Here is a 21,924-nt window from a genome sequence, read left to right as displayed (position 1 = left end):
AAAATATCTTTGTAAACGTCATGTCCTTTAATAAAAACTAAAACACAAAGAATTGATTCCGCTTTTTTTTTTTCTTAATGCAAACTTTTATTTATTTTCGATCTTTAAATTGATAAGTCATGATAACCAATGAATAAAAATAAACAGATGTGTGCATAATGGCTAAAAGAATGTGCGCAAATTATACTACTTAGGACAATATATACAGTTAAATGATGCGTACAAATCAAATTCAGTACCGTATTAACGAGAGAAATTGAAAATTCAGTGTGTGCCTGCGTCTCTCTGTTTATCCAAACAACCAGGCGGCAGGAGATACTGAGCATAGAAATGCGAGCTTTTTCCCACAAACTGACAGACCAGAGTATATAAATTATCTGTTGGGGCCATGTCCTTGTTGGTAAAGACCACCAACTGTTCGCGTTTATCTTCAACCGCCATGGCAGTGTGCTCAAGCTTTTGCCTTCACATTCCAACCCGCCTTACAAAATCATTCCCTGCAAAGCCACACTCTCTCTCTTTCAAGGCTTTCTCTTCTCAAGCATCCAATGCTTCATCCAAAGGTAATTTGTTCATCTGTTTTTATATCTTTTTACTGGGTAATCCTCAAAATTTTCCCAATAATTACTGCTTTTTTTGTTAAATTACGAAGCGTAAATTAACAATTAAACTGAGGATGCAAATGGGTTGTGGGAGATTTTGTGTTTCTAACTTTCAGAGCTGCAAAGATTGAATTGTTGACAGTTGATTTATAATCACACTGAGGGTTAGACAAAATATTGCAGTAATTAATTTTTCTTCATTAATAATTGTAAATCTGCAGTTATATTGAACGTGCAAATGGGGTTGTGGGAGTGGGAGATATGGTGTTGACTATTTATAATCACACTGAATTTTGCAGAATCACTGATGTATTAGTACTATTTGTATTTTTATAAATAATTAATGCAGATGAGTTGCCAGCACGCGTGGGGTTCCTAGGCCTCGGAATTATGGGTTCTCCAATGGCACAGAACCTCATAAAATCTGGGTATGGATTTTCAACATTCATGATGCTCATTCACTCATGCTTGGATGGTTAAGATACAGTCTTCTTTAAGATTGTGTGATTCATCATTTAACTATACAACAACAACAAAGCCTTATCTTACTAAGTAGTGTCGGCTAAATGAATCTTAGAACGCCTCTGCTCTTGGTTTTGAGCCAAGTCTTCCATTAGTTCCAAGTACTCCGTATCTTTTCTTAAAAGTCTTTGTCCAAGTCTTCCTAGGTCTTCTTCTACCCTACCCCGAACTTCTGTCTCATAATTGCATTTTCCAACCGGAAAATCTGTAGGTCTTCGTTTCACATGTCCAAACCACCTTAACTTATTTTCTTTCATCTTATCGTCAATTGTGACCACTCCTACCTTACCTCGGGCCTCGTTCGTAATCCTACCCTTTCTCGTGTGCCCACACCAACGAAGCATTCTCATCTCCGCTACACTCGTTTTTTCTGCACGTGTTGATGCTTGACCTCCCAACATTCTGCTACACTCATTTTTGCATGTGTTGATGCTTGATCTCCACTACACTCATTTTTAACTATATTCTGGAAAAAAAGTTTTGTGTACTAGAATTCTTGTGCACAAAACATTTAACTATTAATTGGTGATATGTTGGATTTGAACTTTATCCCCTCGAGTCCAATCCCTTATTAACTGTTTGGCATTTTGTAGGTGTGATGTGACTGTTTGGAATAGGACCAAAAGCAAATGTGATCCGCTTATCAGCTTAGGTGCAAAGTAAGTACCTAATTACTGGATATGGGATAAGTATTGCTTTGTGCTAACATCTTTTCGAATACCCTTGAGTATTGAGGGATTAAATTTAAACCTTGAAAATATTTGAATGACATTGTTGAGATCTTCAGCTTCACAACATCTCATTCAATGCATTATTGTCTTCACTAGTTGTGTAGAATTCACCCACAACAAAATTGCGTTTCCCTTTCAGATTTTATTTACATTAGCTGTGTGTTCGTAGTTTTCATTATTTTATTTATGTAAACCTGTCAAAGGCCACTAGTGGTCAGTTCAGAGCATCTTGTTAACCTAGAAAGGTTATGCAGATATAAACCCTCTCCTGAGGAAGTGGCTGCATCTTGTGATGTCACATTTGCCATGCTTGCCGACCCTGAAAGTGCTGTGCGTATGTTTTCATTTAGGCTTGTTCTTGCTTACTCTGCTACCGCAGCTGGAGGAACTTATCAGCTGCTTTAACACAGGTTGCTGTTGCTTTGGGGAAGCATGGAGCTGCCAATGGAATGAGTTCAGGAAAAGGGTAATATTTAACTGCATCCCTTTAACTTAAGCATTTTCACAATTGCAAATTTGCTGCTTTTGGCACAATGAACAATATACATGTTCTATGATTTAAAATTTTTTATTTAGGCATTCACAAGTTCTCAGTTCACCTTTCACAAAATACCTTTGGTTTTTCAAATATGTTATTCCAAAGCTGGTCAACTGCGTTTATGTAACTTTATACGGTCATCTGCAGGTATGTGGATGTTTCAACTGTTGATGTTGCAACTTCTAAATTGATTGGCGGAAATATCAAAGCTACTGGGGCATCGTTTTTAGAGGCAAGCTGCTTTTGTTAGTTAATTTCTTATATATATATGCAAGGCATCTATACAATTTCTTTATTTCATTTCAAGCATGTTTAATCCACTATTGGCTCTTTTCCTGTAGGCACCAGTTTCAGGTTCAAAAAAGCCAGCTGAAGATGGGCAACTAATATTTCTTACTGCAGGCATGCAATCTTCTTGTTTTCATTAATGCATTTCTCGGTACCATTTATGCTTGTTCCCATTTTGTGACATACGAAGGGAACCTCTGAGAAACTGAAAAAGCTGATCTTTCAGGTGACAAATCTCTGTATGAAACAGTAGCATCCCTTTTGGATATCATGGGGAAGGTATTGGCTCTTCTCAACCTAGTCATATAGCCATCCAGTTACTTGTCTCTATTCTATGCTTACGTTACACTTCCATCCAGTCAAGATTTTACCTTGGAGAGGTCGGAAATGGTGCTGCTATGAAACTTGTTGTCAACATGATTATGGGAAGGTCATGCAGCGTTTCATTCCAGTTAATTCCTTTTAGTTTGTGCTTGTTATTGATTGCTATCCAGATTATGTGTTCTTTAATAGTTTCTACAATTTTCAGTATGATGGCATCCTTTTCTGAGGGCTTGCTTCTCACTGAGAAAATAGGACTGGACCCGAAAGTACTAGTTGAGGTATTCTCCACAATAAGCCATATCTTAAACCAGATTTTAATCATATAAATATCTCTGTATTTACATCTCCGTCCCATAGCTTTTATTTCATTCAAATAATGGGTTTTGTAGTTTCTGCGATACAAGGTTTTTTTTTTTAATGTCTTCAAGATTTTTGCTCTCTTTGTTAGTTTAGGTGATGTTATGGTTAACAAATTCTAGTATTCTACCCACAAACTTGGGAGGACACAAACATTTATTCCAATTTCACCTATTCATTTCTGTGCCTTGTATTGAAATAACTGGGTTCAAAAGCTCAAATTCTGTTGGGAAAGGAACCGAGGTTATTAAGGCATTCGATGAACCACACAACAGACCAGTTTCTACAGTATATGGCTATGACTTGTGTGGTGAATGATTCTTCTATCTGGGAATGGACTAATGGTGACAGCGTTTAAGCAAAAACATTTCATGTTCTTAATGATTGACACTGACATTATCTCAATGAATCTCAGTTGGGACGAGAAATTTAGTCAAGACAAAAATGATTTCGGTTCTTCAATGCATAGTGATTTGTAATCGAGAATTCGAGATGCAGATTTCTTGCCCAGAATGGAGGATTGATTGGAGAAGCTTTATGAGAGATGCTGTCTTTTCTCTATGTTTTTTCTTTTAGTTATGTTTTCATTTAGGTTTCTTTGAGTAGAGGCCCTTGGAAGCTGTTTGTTCTTCATCCTTTTCTCAGTGCTAAACTTGTTTGTAAGTCCCAGAAAGGGGAAAAAAAGTCCCAAAGAAATCTGAAATCTTTGCATTCCCTTGGTATTGCAGGTCGTCTCACAGGGAGCCATTAGTGCACCAATGTACTCAATGAAAGGCCCATCAATGATTCAATCCGTCTATCCTACCTGCATTTCCATTGAAGCATCAACAGAAGGTTTGTTAAGACGCCTTTATTGCCTTACACAGTTACACTATATAACTCCTTGACCTGATCGTACAAGTTCCCGAATGGTTTCAGGACATGAGGCTTGCTCTGGCATTGGCAGAATCTGTTTCCCAATCTACACCGATTGCAGCAGCTGCAAATGAACTATACAAGGTCGCAAAATCACACGGCCTCAGCGACGAGGACTTTTCAGCGGTCATTGAAGCATTGAAACCGAAAGTTGAAGCACTAGGCACAGTACTTGATATAGTCACTTTTAGAGAAGTAATTAGCGATGTGTGTAATTTGACCCGAGCCGTTTTGTCATTCTATTTTTGCTGAAGAGAAATCGTATCTTACACATTTGGCAACTGGTTTGTTCATCTTTATTTTGTTTTCAATGATTAAGGGCGTGCAGCGAGACTATCTTTTGCAGACCACAGGATGGGGCGGTTGATGATTGGACTCCTTGGTCTCTCAAGCATTTTTCATACATGATGAAGTATTATATTTGACAGACAATTGCATGGGCATTTCACCTGGAATTTCGAGTTCACCAAAATTTTTAAAATGTGTTCGACTACAGTTGATATTAATCATTCTACACATGATAATTTGGTGTGTTTGAAACACAACACTGACATGTCGCGGGATGTTAAGGTTCCGTAAACGTTGAAAGCATGCCCTTTTGAGAACAAGAGAATGTTCTGTAAATCTTCTTGTTCTCTTCGAATCTATGTATTGTAGACCTAAAACAGCATGTCAAATTAAAGTTACGTCAATCCAAATTGCTTAAAAAGTTTAAAACATCAACTTTTGAGATATGAGAGCACCAAATAATCTTTTTAACACGTAAATTTCCAATTCTCAATCACATCAATAAAAAAAATTACATGTTCAATGTATTTAGACTTTAATTGGTATTTAGGTATTCACTAGCATACCTAATAAACGAAGATTACCATATTATTCTGAGAAATATAATTTATCATGTGTGAGAAAATATTTCCTAACTTTAGGCTAAGGAATGGACTTTTTTTAGAAAAACAACTCATTTTCTCTTAGAATCATCTGCACAGATTAGATAAAAAAATCCCATGCATAGATGGAATATGTTATTACTTTTGTTTTTTTGAACAAATAATATCATCGACATTAAAGGGGGAGGAGTGGATTAAGTCTCATAATAAATTAGTAATAATGTAGTTTAAATTCGTCTTTGATGAGAATCAAATCTAAAACCTCACTTATAAGTGAAGAAAAATACCACTTAAACCGTAGTACTAAGTACGAAATATGTTATTACTTTTGTAAAATACAATCTAATGAATCCATCATTTATGATAAAATTCCAACTCTAGGCTGGGAAATGACTTTTTGGACAGTAACACCTCATTTTTCTTTTATAATGCTATGCATAAATGAAAAATGTTATTTTGTTTGACAAGCAAAATCCCGTTGGCATTCCACGTGGTGTTCTAAATTCCTTAAAATTCTAAATTTAAAGTTGAATATTAATAATTTTACGTCTTATAATTTTCATTTACTGAAATATAATAACGGCATGTCACGTGATGTTACCGTTACGTAATAGTAAAGACGCGCATTTTTTAAAACAAAATGTTTCCCAATACAAAACAATAATTTCAAATTATCGTTATAGACATTGGACAATTCCAAATAACTTCACCGCGTGCATATTTACCGCGCTATTTTGTTTAACTGTAATTCAAAATTCATGTTCGATGCATTTCGACTTCAATTGGTAATTACCATACCAATTATCCCCATTATCATTTACCAATTTAGATTGATGCAAATCTTATCTCCCCACCACTATAAATTAGGCCTAACCCTTCCTTCTTCCTCCTCACTAATCACTGATTAGCAGATAATCACAGTGATTTGGCTTCGGTTTAGTTTCTGTGTTTGAGTTTTGTCGTGGCTGTTTCAAACCAACTGACGCCTCTACCTCATTGGTCCGTTACCGTCACGCGCCTCACCTTCGCCATCTCCCTCCCTTTTTCTTGTCCACTTTCCCTCTCTTTTTCTCTAGGGTTTTGCATTTTCTCGGCTCCCAAACACCTCTTTCAAACAATGAGCAGCAACGAGGATAACTTTGACATGGCCGAGCTCGACTCATCCCTCCCCGCCGCCGCCGGCGGTAATCCTTTATCTCACTGTTAAACCCTATTTTCTATGTACTGGGAAATTGTTTGCTTGAATTTTGAATTCTGTTTGGTGAAGCTAAAACCCTAATGCTTTATTCGATATTGTAATCCCATTGGGAAATTGGAATGTGATTTGGGAACTAATTGAAAGCATTTGAATTGAGTTTTGTGGTGAAATTATGAATGTTTACCTTGAATTTGAACAGTTTGTTTGATTTTCTTCTACAGCTCCGAGTGCAGAGGATCGTGATGGCCTTGTGAATGCTCTCAAGGCAAGTATCCTATGCAAGTTTTACATTTTTTTTTTCTCAATAGAATCTCTTTTTGTTGTTCTGATGATGATGAATTGATGATCATATTAAAGTTCAAGTTTCGGTAGCGAAAATAAACACAAGTTCTTATAAAGGCATCCTTTGGTTTGGATTGTGAATGAATTGAGCTTAAGCTCTTGAAACCGAAAATATTTGAACAGATGGTGTTTTTCCTGGTTGTCTTTAAAAGGTCTATTCACTTTTTACTGTGGTATGCCTTTTGTACTTCGGCTGCTATACTTTGTTCAGTTTACTTATTTTTGGTGTCATGTGCAGGATAAGATTCAGAGCATGGCTGGACAGCAGACCGACGTCTTGGAAACTTTGTCACCCATCGTCAGGAAGCGTGTTCAGGTTCTGAGGGAGATACAGGTTGGTCTGCCTTTAAATTTCACCTACATAAGTATTATTCTGAAATTTCTGTACCAATCCTTACAACTTGATGGATAAGTATAACCTAAGATTCAGATAAGTGACATACAATTTCTTTGAGAACAAACTAGAGAATCACTTGAAGTGATTTTGTGCTCAATTATTACGGAGCTCCGTAGTATCCCTAACACATCCATATTTTCCAGAGCCAACATGATGAGATTGAAACAAAATTTTTTGAGGAGAAAGCTGCATTGGAAGCAAAATACCAGAAGCTTTATGGACCTCTCTACACTAAGGTAAAAAATTTCAACAGGCATCTCTAATTACTTTGAGTATGATGTCTTATAGTTAAGAGATCCTTGTATTTGAAATTTAGCCTTAATCGAGGTTTCTGAATTGGCTTTAAATGTGCTGTTATATGCAAGGATGATGTAATGTCTTTCTGGTTAATGTGACGGTTGATTGCAGAGATATGAGATTGTTAATGGTATAACTGAAGTTGAAGGAGTGACAAACGAAGCTGCAATAGACCAAGAAGGAGACGAGGACGTCGAAGGTACCTATCAGATGTCAAATCTTTAATGGCTTTCTTGACTTTCATGCACTACATTTGAGTTTGATGTTGGATTATGTCTTTTGATGTAGACAAAGGAGTGCCTGACTTTTGGCTTACTGCAATGAAGACTAATGACGTACTTTCTGAGGAGGTGGGTGATTCTATAAGCCATTTTTCTATGCTCATTTTTTTAATTAAGTTTGGAAATATGTCAATATGATCAGCTGTTTGCTGGAATAGATTACCGAGCGCGATGAAGGGGCACTCAAGTATCTCAAAGATATCAAGTGGTCTAGGATGGATGATCCAAAAGGATTCAAGCTGGAGTTCTTCTTTGATACTAATCCATATTTCAAAAATTCCATCCTGACAAAAACATATCACATGGTCGACGAGAACGAACCTATTTTGGAGAAGGCTATTGGGTAATTCTCATGACAATAATACATCACGGCTGTTTTACTGATTTTTCCCCTTTGTCCTCGTGTTCTTAAGTTGGAGTGCTGTGCAGGACTGAGATCGAATGGTATCCTGGTAAAAGCTTGACACAGAAGCTTTTGAAGAAGAAGCCAAGAAAGGGATCGAAGAATGCGAAACCCGTGACCAAAACTGAAGATTGTGCAAGCTTCTTTAACTTCTTTAGCCCTCCTGAGGTCCCTAAGGAGGACGAGGATCTTGATGAAGAGTCTGTAAGTTTGACTTCTTTCGTGACATGTTTGATGATTATATAAGCAAATTTCTTACTTTCTTTGATGTTTACGGTGGCAGGCGGAAGAACTCCAAGCTCAGATGGAACAGGATTATGACATTGGGTACGTTAATGATTTCTTTTGCTTCGATTCTCTAATGCACATACAGTGTATTTTTTGAGACCTTTTGAAAGGCAGTACACTACAGCGAAACAATAAAATTGTATTACGGATTGGGTGTGTTGAGAATTTGGTCAGTTGGTATCTTGTATCTATTGTTATTGGAATGACATGTTAATATTGGTGCCTTGTGTAGTTCAACAATTCGAGACAAAATCATTCCTCATGCAACATCATGGTTCACTGGAGAGGCTGTTCATGGGGATGGGTTTGACGATTCAGATGATGATGACGAAGACGATGAGTTATACGATGATGATGATGATGACGACGAAGAGGATGAGGATGATGACGAGGATGAGGAGGATAAGGGCACAAAAAAGGTATATATAGATATAAATCTTTTTAATTAGGATATAATATTTTGAATCTGCAGTATCTTTCAATATGTTTGCTAGAATTTTATACAATTTTAAGCTGTCCGGCCTGCTAATATATGTTTTCAAAATTCAACTGGATTTTTGCAGCCATCTGCTGCATCTAAAGCACGATGATTTAACCATTCTAGTTCCCTTGTTTTCGTTTTAATTTTAAGATTTTTCAAGCAAGCTTCACTCGGGGTTAGTAAGTTATTGTTTGAATTACGTTGGTCAAATGCAGAAAAGGGGTAATGTGCAAGGTGCAGAAGGTCAGCAAGGCGAGCGCACTGCGGAGTGCAAGCAGCAATAGTAACAGAGTTTGCATAGACGGGCTTGTGCTGGTGGCTTGTGCTGCTTGAGAGTCGAGTTTAGGATAGCCCTTGTTATTGTTTGGGGAAGATTATTATCCGCAGGGGTTTTGGGTTTTATTTCTTCTGTTGGGATGCTTTGGGTTGGCCAATGCTGTCTTTGTCCTATAAACACATCTATTTTTTGTTCTTTCTTTTCTTTTTTTTGGGGACGACACATCTTTTTGATTGTTTGTTTTTATTAAATATAGCGAATGCAACATGCTTTTATGATCTTATCACATTTAGAGTCTCATCATCTCTTACATTTTCTGAATGTATTGCTAATGACATCACATCTCTCACGTAGACCGAAGAAAATCTCGTAAGAATCGTTTGGTAGAAATGATTGGATTAGAAGGGATATCTCTGTAAATTCAACGCATATTGAATGTGGATGAGGATTATTTTTTCATCTTGAGGGTATTAAAAGAGGATTGGACAAAAATAAGCTGAACTCATCTAATCCTCCCACTTTGAGGAGGATATGATTGCAAAGTATTAGGTTTTTTTAATGAGTAATACGTCTCGTACCTATAAGTTGGTTACAATTCTTTTTATTTTTTTTAACATACATTGAAAATGATGTCTTATCAAATCAAATCCAATCATGTATACAAAACGAGACTTGATGGGTTAGATTGGATTGGATTACTCGAAGTTTAAGATATGCTGACAGTAGAAGTGAATGATTTTTCATTTTGTGGGGATTAGACAAAATGGTTAGTCAACCTTTCAAATCCTACCATTTAAAAATATAAGTTTGCTTAATTAGTAATTCATTTTTCTTTTACCTTCAATTGAACAAAAATTTCATTTTTCCTCTTGAATCTAGTGAATTATTAAATCCAATTTAATCTTAGATAACAAGCCAGCCCATAAAGTTGATGTGCAGATTAAGAATTGAGCGGTTTGTAGATTTATATAATCATGGTGTAATGATATCACTTGAAGTTCAACTATCAACAACATATAATCCAATTAATAAGTATATAGGGACGTGGAACATGTACACCCCAAGTATATTATATACATACGTTACGTAGGATATCGATTAAAGTAATCGAACAGTTTTTATATGTTGATTAAATTGTCAACAAAATTTGGAGAGATATATTAGTATGTCGAGAACATGGTTTCAAATACTAAATGTAATAATACGATGATTGAAAATTTCAAAAAATATTCCAACAAATTGTATTATTACATTTAATATACCGAACCGTGTTCATGACACATTGAAAAATTTTTCAAAAAATTAGGATGACTAACCCACATCAAGTCGGAGAAAGGACTGCAATAATGGTCGGTTAGAGCAACAAAATTTTTAGGTAGAATTTGTTTCTCCGGTTCACCCTAGCCATCCCCTGATTCGTGAGAAATTATTCTCGAGTTTAAGATAGTCTTTGTTATTTGTGCGTTGGGTTGTATTTCTTCTGTTGGGATGCTTTGGTTTGGAATTGGATTGCATCCAGATCTAAATTGTAGGGATCTTAGGAAATCTTCAAATCTTAGTCATTCATCGTATATCATGAGTTTAAAATTAAACACAAATAGTACATGACGAAAACTGACCGTACATGAACGGTTAAGATGTGGAGATCTCTAGGATCCACACAGTGAGAGGATCCTTTTTCCTTTGGGTTGGCCAATGCTGCCTATGTCCTAAGAACACATCTTTTATTTTTATTTTTTTTTTGGGACGACACATCTTTTTTATTGTTTGTTTTTATTAAATTTAGCGAATGCAACATGTTTTTATGATCTGGTCTCATTGATAATCTCATCATCTGTTACATTTCCTGAATATATTGCTAATCTCTCACGTAGACCGAAAAAAATCTGATGAGAGTTGTTTGGATTGAATTAGAAAGGATAACTCTATAAAGTTTAATGCACGTTGAATGTGAATGAGGATTATATTTCATCTTGAGGAGATTAAAAAAGGATTAGACAAAAAAAAAAAAAAAAAAAACTCATCTAATCCTCCCATTTTGAGGAGGATATTATTGGAATGATAAATTTTCTTTCTAAGTAATACTTATCATACCTGTAAGTTGGTTACAATTTTTTCATTTCTTTTAACATACCTTGAAAATGGTGTCTTATCCATTCTAATCCAATCATGTAAATCAAACGAGACTTGATGTCTCATATTGGATTGGATTACTCGTAGTTTGAGGTATCTTGAAGCTAGAGGTGAATGATTTTTCATTTCGCATTTAGTGAATTGTGTTTGAGTAAGAAAATAATGATGCAATGTGAGCTTTGACTACACAGATTCACGAATAATTTAGATGAAATTCCATTACAACAATGGAAGATGATGAGAGAGAGAGAGAGGGAAGAGAGAGAGAGAGAGAGAGAGAGAGAGAGAATGTAACTCTGATCAATTCATTCGTCGTGTCTAACCTTACCACATGTGCAAAGGTTTCATTGTAATCTATCCCAGGCTTTTGTGCATAGCCTTTTGCAACAAGCCTAACTTTGTTCTTTTGAACTGAGCCATCTAAATTCAACTTTGTTTTATATACCCATTTTACCCCAATCACAGGCTTATCAAATAGTCTCCTCACTAATTCCATGCTTGATTCTTCTCAATCATACTCATTTCATTCTCCATTGCCTTCTTCCATGCTTCATCATGTGCAGCTTCATCATAGCACTCAGACTCAACAATGCACAAATGACATCTCTTATAGATCTCACTCAAGTTCCTGTACCTTAGTGGAGTGTCATCATACTGAGATATGGCAACTATACTAGCTGATTCACTAGTGACAGTAGCTAGAGAGTTTTCAATTTGAATTTGAGAACCATCAGAACCTTCATGGATTCAGAACCTTCATGGAGAGTTTTCAACTTGTTCCATGGATTCAGAACCTTCATCAACTTCACTCATTTTTGGATATTCAATTGCAGATAATGGGATGCACACTTCCTTGACTTTATGTTTCTCCCAGTCCTAGTTGCCATTCTCATCAAAGATTACATCCCTATAAAGTATCACCTTATGAGTTGCAAGATTAAGCACTCTATATCCTTTCTCACAAGCACTATATCCAATAAAGATACAAATGACACTTGTCTCTTGTAATTTATGTCTCAGATTTCTTGGAATGAGAGAATAACACACTGAGCCAAATACTCTCAGATGTTTAATCCCAGGTTTTCTTCCATTGAACTTCTCAAAAGATGTAATATTCTCCAATACTTTTGTGGGACATCTGTTTAGCAAATACACAGATGTGTTCACTACTTCCTACCCCAGATATTGTATGGAAGTTCTTTCTCATGAAGCATGCATTTAGCCATCTCCACTATGGTTTTGTTCTTCCTCTTTGCAACTCCATTATGTTGTGGAGAATATGCAATAGTGAGTTGTCTTTCTAATCCCAAAGATTCACAGAACTTCTTAAACTTATTTGAATTGAACTCTCCTCCTCTATCAGTTCTCAATTTCTTCACAGGGTATCCACTTTGAAGCTTTACCATAACCTTAAGTAGTCATCTATGAATGTAATGAAGTACCTGTTTCCACTCATTGTTGGAATTTGCATAGGGCCACAAACATATGAGTGTATTAGTTCAAGTGGCATTTTTGCCTTCCATGTTGACTCCTTTGGGAATGACTCTTTGTGATTCTTTCCCAATACATATCCTTGACACACACCTTCACTGTTATGCATCATAGGTAACCCAAGAACCATATCATGTTCTTGTAGTTGCTTTAAACTCTTGTAATTTAGGTGTCCAAACCTTCTATGTCACATTGTAGCACATTGATGTATATTAACTTTTAGAACCAGTTGATCATTGGACCTACATACTAGTAGAAAGCACTTGTTCCCTTTTTCTTCACACTAACCACCAAGTTTGTCAGTGTTCTATCATAAAAAATGTCCACCTTATAATCACTAAATACAAGAACATACCCATGCTCAATCATCTGTCCAACACTAAGTAAATTCTTTGCAAGTCCAGGAACCAATATAACTTCCTTTATATATATATATATATATATATATCTCCCTTCTCAGTGTCAATGACTAGTGTTCCTTTCCCCTTTACATCCACTAGAACTCATGTGCTAACTTGCACCTTTGCTTTAATGTTCCTGTCAATATCCATAAGCAAATCCTCCCTGGATGTCATATGATTACTACATCCATTATCTATATACTAGATATCACTCACAGCTTTCACTTTACTTGTTTTCTTGGCAAGAAATAGGTTTCCAGGTTCTTCCACTTTATTTGCAAAATTTCCCTGCTGAACATTCTTGTTGAGATTACAGTTCTTGGCTACATGACCAAGTTTGCCACACTTGTGACATTTAATTTTCCCTTTCAGCCAACAGTCTCCATAATGGATTCTATCACAATATTTGCAAGCACTTCCAGTGTTGCCAAGTTCATTCTTTGTTCCTACAGTGGACTTATTATTCCACTGTTTTCCTTTAAACCTGAAATTCTTCTAAAATTTTGTTCCACCAGTATTGTTATTTTGATTACCAAATTTACCATTCTTGGATGAGATATTCATACTAGCAAATGCACACTCAGTACTACTTTCTCCATGTCTAGTTAGCCTTAGTTCATACATGTTCAATATAGCAACCATATCTTGAGCATCAATTACTTCAATATATTTAGTATTCTCTATAACATAAGCTATACTATCATAAGTTTTAGGCAAACTGATCAATAACTTTTGCACAACTCTCTGATTACTAAGATCTTCTCCATAACTCTTCATTTGATTGATCAAATCAAACAACCTAGCCAGATATGCAGCTAGAGACTCATCCTCATTCATACAGGTATATTCAAAATCATGACGAAGACTTTGTAATTTCACAGATCGTACTTATTTGTCTCCAACGAATTCTTGCTTCAAAATATCTCATGCTGCCTTTGCAGTTTCTTGATTTGCGATGTGTGGAAAAATATGATCTGATACAGCTCCTTGAATGATTCCAAAAGCCCTTGCGTCCTTGACTAGATTTTCATGATGCAGTTTCTTCTCCACCTCTGTAAGCTCGTCCTCTTCCTTCGCCGGAGAAACAAAACCCATCTCAACAATACTCTATAGTTCATGTGATTGAAAGATCGTCTTCATTCAAATTTGCCAGAAATCAAAATTCTCTTCGTTGAATATCAGAGCTTGAAGCTCCCATTCGCCAGAACCAACCATGTTAGACTTAGATCACACCTCTCTTACTAGTTTCTCTGTAACAAGATGTTGCGGAATGAACTCACTACCACTCACATAATCGACGCCCAGAAATTCAGACCTAACCTGACTTTGAGGCCATGTTAGAGTGAGAAAATAATGATGCACTGTGAGCTATAACTACACAGATTCACAAAGAATTTAGATGAAATTCCAGTACAACAATGGAAGATGATGAGAGAGAGAGAGAGAGAGAGAGAGAGAGAAAGAGCAACATAGAATGTAACTCTGATCAATTCATTCACACATTCACCATGACATTCGCTAGAGAGAAAGTGAGGGAATATCACTCTGATTCTAACCGTTATACACTTTTGGCAGTATTCAAATTACATCAAGGCAATCTTAGTCTTCCATCTTACACCCTATGAGATGAAGTCACATGACAACTTACTTACTTAAGACCTATAAGACTTAAATAAGAAAGCATACAACCGAACTAACTCTTAGCTAATTATTCTAGCAATATGAGCTAGAATTACAAATGCCACATCAGATCATAATTTACACATTAACAGATTATTAAATCCAATTTAATCTTAGACATCTAGCGAGCCCATAAGGTTAGATGTGTAGATTGTGAATTGAGTGGTTTGAAGATTTCTATAATCATGATGTGATGAGATCACTTGAAGTTTTCAACTACCAATGACAGATCATCCAATTAATAAGTACATAGGAACATGGAACCTGTACACCCCAAGTATATTTTACACATACGTTACGTAGGATATAGGTTAAAGTAATCAAAGTCAACACTTACTCTCCCGATGCACGGATCCAGCAACAAAAGTTTGGAGAGAATTTTTTACTGTGTCGGGAATATAGTTCGGAATACTAAATGCAATATTACAATTGATTGGAAATTTAAAAAAAATTTCAACCAATTATATTATGACACTTAGTATATCGAGTCGTGTTCTGGATGCATTGAAAAATTTCTCAAAAAATTAGGATGGCTAAGCCACATCAAGGTAGAGAGAGGAGTGCAATAATGGTCGGTTAGAGCAACAAAAATTCTAGGTAGAATTTGTTTCTCTAGTTCACCCTAGCCATCCCCTGATTTGTGAGAAATTATTTAGTACGTAGCACCCAAACCCTATCTTTAAGAGAGAAACTTTAGCGAACTCTTCTGTACTGTGCCAAGATCTACAGGCGTACATACACCTTATGAAACATAGTTAGTTTTGTGGGAACTTAGCAGAGTACATGTCATATGTTATATTTAGCCCATTACATGTAAGGAATGGTTATCGTTTTACCTTGCAAGTCTAACATGTATATAAAATGACTCGTTAAAAACACAAAAAGAAAATATTTATGCACAACGTGCCAAACTGTGTGTTGGTAGGAAGCAAAAACCAAATGCCTTCAATATATATTTCTATCTTTATTCACCATTAGTCTTTTATAGAGACACAATCGATCGAAATACATGATTGAAGTGATGACAATTTTTATATATATATATATATATATATTGACACCATTATTTTATCTGAAGAGTTAATCGAAATCAATGATCTAAGATCACCAGAATCAACAATATTTTATACTTTGAAGAAGATTAATTTTCTCCTCCTCCTCCTCCCCCGTAGTCTTTACGATTTCATATTTCAATTGATTTTTGCTGTTTTCAAGCTCCATGCACTCCCTGTGATTTTTACATCTTCTGTTCCATAATTGAAGGCATACAAGTGAGCATCATCGTCAATGGCCAATGTGGGATAAACCCTAGCTGTTATGCACGCCTTGCCTTCTCCACCAAAGCTCTCCACTATTGAGTGATCAATCTGCTTAGAAAAAGGAGGAAAAATTCCAAGTACGTTAGGTCAAATGTTTCTTATCATGAAATGGGTAAAAATAAAAGGATGAAGTGAAAAAGTATAGGCATCCATATCCAAAAAGAAGGAACCATATATATGGGATAAAGCTGGTATAGTGGCATATCGACAAGTGTAAAATGTGCAACGAATGAGTAATGCATGTCAAAGATTGTGGCGCATGCATACGAGCCCAAAGTAGCTAGAATCCCCATTTTGCATGTAAACTAGTCCAATTTTAGGAGAAATTTTTAGTTGTGACAGGAATACGAATGATATACCATGTGTTTTTATGTAAGCGGTGATAAATTTTATTTTTTAAGTTATTAAGTTATTAACACATATATCCCACCATATATATAGCGACATGTGATGTACCATCCTGTGTGACAGGTCACATTAAAAAATCTCTCCAATTTTAGAAAGAGTGTTTGCATATATTCGTATGAGTAATTTTTGATCATGAATGCAAATACATATGACTCTCATAATGAGATCTGCAAAGCCAATAACCAGAAATCAGTTTTTCATCTAATACGATACGATAAGATTGATCGTAGCATTTGACCTTTTCTTATGAACTGTTACCCATGAGGTGATTCTAGATTCTCAAATGTGCTTGATTGAAATTTCTCATGGGGAAGACTTTTAAATTCAAATAAACTTTTCCATGAATGCAATATGTATGGAGGCCCATGATCATATAGAAAGACATCGTTTTCAATAAAAAATGATATATATATATATATATAGATTAGTTTAAAGCAACTTACCAAACTTCTTAGCGACAGCTGCTCACGAAGAGGATCCATCTTTACGAAAGCTCCATAAGTGGTCTTATCATTATCCTTATTTAAGGAAGAGCTACCGACCCATAACACCCAAAAAAAAAAAAAAAAAAAAAAAAAATACACAAGTAGTTAATAATTTGAAGATTGGTTAGACAAAAAAACAAGTAGTTAACAATCTGAAGTTTGGTTAGACATTTGGCGGAGAGAGAGAGAGAGAGAGAGAGAGAGAGAGAGAGAGACCTGCTTTGATCACTGCAGAGGAGCACCACATATTTGTTATTGGCTTTGAATATTCTATAGAACACTGCTGTGTATTCTTTCAAGCCCTTGGAAGCCAAAACATACAGCCCAAATGGTCCTAAATTACCTTTAACTGTGGCACTCTTTTGGCTACACAAAAGTTGGGGGTCTGTCCAACTAGGGTCAAGAACTTCTGCTTTCTTAAAATCACTTATTCCGAATGTAATCTCCACATCTGCCTGCAAAACAGTTGACAAAACAAAAGGAAAATACACCAAAATTAAAACGGTTGGTAGTAGACGTGGGCGTAGGGCTAGAACGGATGTGCTTTCTATATGTATTTGAATTTTCTTTCACCTAGTTTAAAGTGAAATATCGCTCGTATAAATTAAAAAACATGGCAATATAAAATAGAAGTGTGATATTCACACACTCCATTTTACTTCTCACATATCTTTTTAATTTTCGACCGTCGGATCAGATGAATTGAAAAAGATCAACGAACGTAAATTATCAAGGAGTGTGTGAGAAGTAAAATGGAATGTGTAAAATATTCACCTTATAAAATATTCACCTGTGCTGCAGTGACACCAACTACTTCAATCACTGATCCTCCCTTAAGCACAGTGCTTGGCAACTTGACGGTTTTTCCACGTAGCTTTTCAATTTCTTGTACCGGCCATTGCATCAACTGTTTCCCGGATTTGGCGAGCCATACGGTTCTTGGAATTGCCTGCGAGAGTCAAAGTCAATGCAAACACTACTCGACTTTAGTTCACAAAAGCCAGCTGCTAATTGGAGATTATTTAAATACCAAATAGCAAATAGGAAATAGAATCATCAGTGGTAAAGGGCGAATTTCTCGGGTTTTCTTAAAAAAAATTTGGAGGTTTCGGGTTCGAAATCTATTGTTGATGTGGAAACCAGATTTGTGGTCCGAAAGATAATCTAACCTTGACTTGTCATCATTTGTTCTATTTTTGAAAAATAAAAATAAAATTGCAACTAGCAACTAGCAACTAGCAAATAGCATTGATTGTGACCACACAATTAAGAAGTAGGTAGCGCTTGCCTGTGACCAATTTACAAATGTTGGAAAATCCTAATTTAGTCAAACATTATGTACATCAAAAATTGTGTTGTAATGCTGTGAATTTTATAACGAACTCGGATCCTCTTTGGATTCCTAAAAACTAAGCTTAAGGATCAAATTTCAACCGTCCGGATCATTTGCTTCTTAGGCTCAATTTTTGGTGATCTTGAGAGGATCTGAATTCTTTTATAACGGTATGATTTAGATTCATAATTTGACAGCATAAATATTTATTTGGCAAAAGAACATTACCTGAAGTCCAGACCATCCCTTCTTGATATCACCCTCGACGCTCGAAGATTCATTAATCCAACCCCACAATATCCTCCGTTTCTTAGAACTGTCAAAGAAAGTTTTTGAAGCATAAAACTTTCCATAATCATATCTCAAGCCTGAGTCATTCTCCACTGAACCCTTATCCGGAATATATATATCCTTGTCAATGTTATAGGTTCCAATTGTGTAGTACTCATGTTTAGTGTTATCCAGGCTAGCCTTGAGCACATGTTTGACAGCAGGACCATTTTCTGATGTGTCAAGACCATTCTGGCCATGGATTGAAACTGGGAAAAAATCTGGACATTCCCACATTCCAGTTTTCTTGGCCGAGTGAAGAGGGTGTTTGGCCTTAACCCAATGAAGGAAATCTTTACTCCTGTATAGGATAGCTAATCCTCTTTGGTTCTGCTTGCTTCCAATGATCACTCTCCATCTCTTATCTGGGCCCAACCAAGCAGTTGTGGGGTCCCTAAATGAGCTTGCGTTGATACGGTTAGCTTGGGTGGGTGCCATTAGGGGATTTTGTGGGACCTTGACCCACTCCCTAAGAAATGGGTCTGAGAGGTTCTTGGGGAAGGCCAAATTTTGAACCTGCTGGTTTTGGGGGTTGATTCCGGTGTACAAAATGACCGGTTTGCCACTCGGGAGGATGGTGGCGGAACCCGACCAACAGCCGTTGATATCGGACGGCTGTGATGGGAAGATGGCAGCATCATGTGGGGTCCAGTTAACAAGATCAGTTGATGTGGAATGAGCCCACACAATGTTCCCCCAAACTACACCTTTAGGGTTGTATTGATAGAAGAGATGGTAAATTCCCTTGTAAATCAATGGTCCTGCAGCAAGAGTAATAGACGAGGCTTTAACACTTTACAATTCGAATGTGCCTAAAAGCCTAAACCCATAAAGGAACAAATAAAGTGTGGCTAAAATTAAAAAGCAAGAATACAAGATTATTTCTACTATGCATCATTGTATACACATTGCTAAACTGACAGGCTAGATTTAAATGTTTTAGATGAAAACATTATACTGACGGTTGTATGTACTCTACAGAGCAATGTATGCAATATACATTGATGCATCGCAGCATTTTTGACAAATACAAAGCCACCAATCTTGACTTTGACTGTTTTTCTTTTGAAGGTGACTTTGGCTTCCAGTTATATTTGTATACATTGATGCATCGCAGCATTTTTGACAATACAAAGCCACCAATCATGACTTTGACTGTTTTTCTTTTGAAGGTGACTTTGGCTTCCAGTAATATTTGTATATGTATGTGTATATATGTGTATATATGTATATAGGTTCATAGAAAATGAACTAATCGTAAGATTATCGACACATATGCTAATGCTTGATCCTGAAAGCCCATACACTAAACCCAGAAATGTAAGAGAAGAGTTGATTTTAACTAATTGCACAAAATACTTTCTGAAGAAAAGAGAACAAAAGGAGAAACAAATACTTCTGAAGAAAAGAGAACAAAAGGAGAAACAAACTAACCATTAGGATCTGTGCAACCAAACAAGCCGATTCGTCCATTCCACAATGAGAACAAGTCAATGCCAAAAACAAGAAGCAAGAAAACAAATGTTAGAGTTATAAACAATAAAAATGACAGGTGATAGAAAAAGAATGAAAATATATGAACAAAAAATAGAATAAATTAATGCATAAAATTAAAAGGTGATAGAAAAATATACCATTGATCCAGTTCTTGGGAGGTTGGAAATGATAACCAGTTCTGTAGGGTTCATTATCTTGATGTGAGGAAGTTAGCTCGGAAGTTTGAAGGTTTCTGTAAACATGGTGGGAAGCTTCAAGCTGAACAACAGCATGGCCTAGCCAAAGAAAGAGAAAGCAGTAGAGGAAGAGAGAGGAGATGGACATGGTGGCTTTGTGTCTGCGGGGGTGAGAAATTAAGGGAACGTTATCCGGGGTATTTATAGGAGAAGTCATGACTCATGCGGTACTAGCTGTAAATAAAAACGACGACTTTTTTGTTTGTTCGGAGGAGCAGTCAAGGCTAAGGGTGGATGGTTAGATGTGAGATAAAGTACAAAAAGTCATTGCAGAGTGATGTCTCATCATAAGATCTGAAGGAGGAAAAGTAAACTTTAGGACAAGGATCCAGAAAATTAGCAGCCTAGTTGATCTCTTCAAATAAAAAATTCAAAAGTAAAGGGTTGCCTTTTGTTTCTATCATTCTGGCTACATGGTATTAGAAAAGGGTTTTCTTTACACCATACAATTCTACTTGCGTGTTCAATTTTTTGTTTAATAATCTTCAAAAATTATTCTGCTACAATTTATTCAGTAGTACGAATTTTACGTAAAATTTAACAGTTGCAAACAAATATGGGATCTCTATATGCAAAATCAAATTGTTAATAATTTTCAGAATCTTTCAGTAGTACGTACCATGAAAACATACTGTAAACTACTATTTATGACACTATGATAAACAAGTTTGAACTTACCATTCTTCTTTTTGGTAATCAAGTCAAAAGTAATGTTAAACAAACAAAAAATGACAGAATAAAAAAAAATTGTAATTCACGTGATTAAAAGCATGTACTCATGCATTCGAGATCTTATAAATATATAGAAGTGCAGTATGATGATAATCTAAAGAACGCATTTTTTAACACATTGAGACGACCCAGTCAGCTTTGCATGTGCCTTGAGTTCATGTCCCCTGTATAGCTTCTAGCTTAATATTCAAACACTGTCAACCATGCATAACATAATCATTCATTAACTTCAACTTGTTCTATCCCTTATACATCACTCCAGATGCTGCTCTAAAACTTTGTGCTTGACTAAAAACAAATTGGTAATTAACTCATAGGCTTGACAGAGTTTCCTCAGATTTATATAAAATAATCAGTTCCAAAATTCCCTACCTCATTTGCTTATCTCCAATCCTTTGAGTTAAAACTTAAAATTTCTAACTTGAAAACAGTTTTTTTGCTCCAACCTTTTCGGGTTAAATTTTTAGCCTGATATTATTAAAGAATGAATTTAGGATAATTTTTTCTCTTAAAATAACATTTTAAAAAAGAAAAATTATGTAGACTATTCTAATTTAATTTTATGAACATTTTAACATAAAAATATTTAGATTCCGATAAATATTGAAAAATCACTAAACTGACACCATGAAACTCGTAGAACACTATGAAAGAATATGAAACACATGAAAGAATTTTTTTTTTATAATTATTTTAGCCGTTAGATTTAAATTTGAACATTTTTTACCGTTGGATTTAATCATATTAG

General features: G+C 35.8%; 3 protein-coding genes across 3 annotated transcripts; 2 read left to right on the top strand and 1 right to left on the bottom strand.

Moving 5' to 3' along the window:
* The first annotated feature begins 229 nt into the window (after positions 1-229).
* Positions 230-4,558, top strand: LOC125478726 (glyoxylate/succinic semialdehyde reductase 2, chloroplastic). Its single transcript, XM_048587218.1, is given in 13 exon segments — positions 230-563; positions 952-1,030; positions 1,718-1,783; positions 2,110-2,185; positions 2,266-2,321; positions 2,541-2,625; positions 2,735-2,795; positions 2,908-2,960; positions 3,041-3,111; positions 3,211-3,283; positions 4,091-4,168; positions 4,170-4,196; positions 4,281-4,558. Coding segments are annotated over 13 exon segments (1,149 nt in total). The 5' UTR covers positions 230-388; the 3' UTR covers positions 4,530-4,558.
* A 1,495-nt stretch (positions 4,559-6,053) lies between these two features.
* LOC125478727 (nucleosome assembly protein 1;1) lies at positions 6,054-9,417 on the top strand. Its single transcript, XM_048587219.1, has 11 exons — positions 6,054-6,351; positions 6,587-6,630; positions 6,946-7,041; positions 7,248-7,340; positions 7,513-7,600; positions 7,690-7,751; positions 7,841-8,025; positions 8,112-8,289; positions 8,369-8,412; positions 8,606-8,792; positions 9,070-9,417. The coding sequence occupies exons 1-11, from the start codon at positions 6,285-6,287 to the stop codon at positions 9,136-9,138; spliced, it is 1,113 nt and encodes a 370-aa protein (XP_048443176.1). The 5' UTR covers positions 6,054-6,284; the 3' UTR covers positions 9,139-9,417.
* Positions 9,418-15,776: 6,359 nt separating this feature from the next.
* Positions 15,777-20,570, bottom strand: LOC125478747 (beta-fructofuranosidase, insoluble isoenzyme CWINV1-like). Its single transcript, XM_048587259.1, has 7 exons — positions 20,346-20,570; positions 20,146-20,154; positions 18,610-19,472; positions 17,839-17,997; positions 17,265-17,503; positions 17,007-17,097; positions 15,777-16,203 (listed from the first exon to the last, which is right to left on the bottom strand). Exons 1-7 carry the CDS (start codon positions 20,530-20,532, stop codon positions 16,027-16,029), a joined length of 1,725 nt encoding a protein of 574 aa, XP_048443216.1. The 5' UTR covers positions 20,533-20,570; the 3' UTR covers positions 15,777-16,026.
* Between the last annotated feature and the right edge of the window lie 1,354 nt (positions 20,571-21,924).

The sequence above is a fragment of a genome, unplaced genomic scaffold (genome assembly GCF_019419815.1).
Source record: "Pyrus x bretschneideri cultivar Hongxiangsu unplaced genomic scaffold, Pyrus_bretschneideri_v1 Contig26, whole genome shotgun sequence".
In the NCBI taxonomy this organism is placed as follows: domain Eukaryota; kingdom Viridiplantae; phylum Streptophyta; class Magnoliopsida; order Rosales; family Rosaceae; genus Pyrus; species Pyrus x bretschneideri.
Note: the sequence above shows the minus strand (reverse complement) of the source record. Positions and strands in the feature narration are given on the sequence as shown.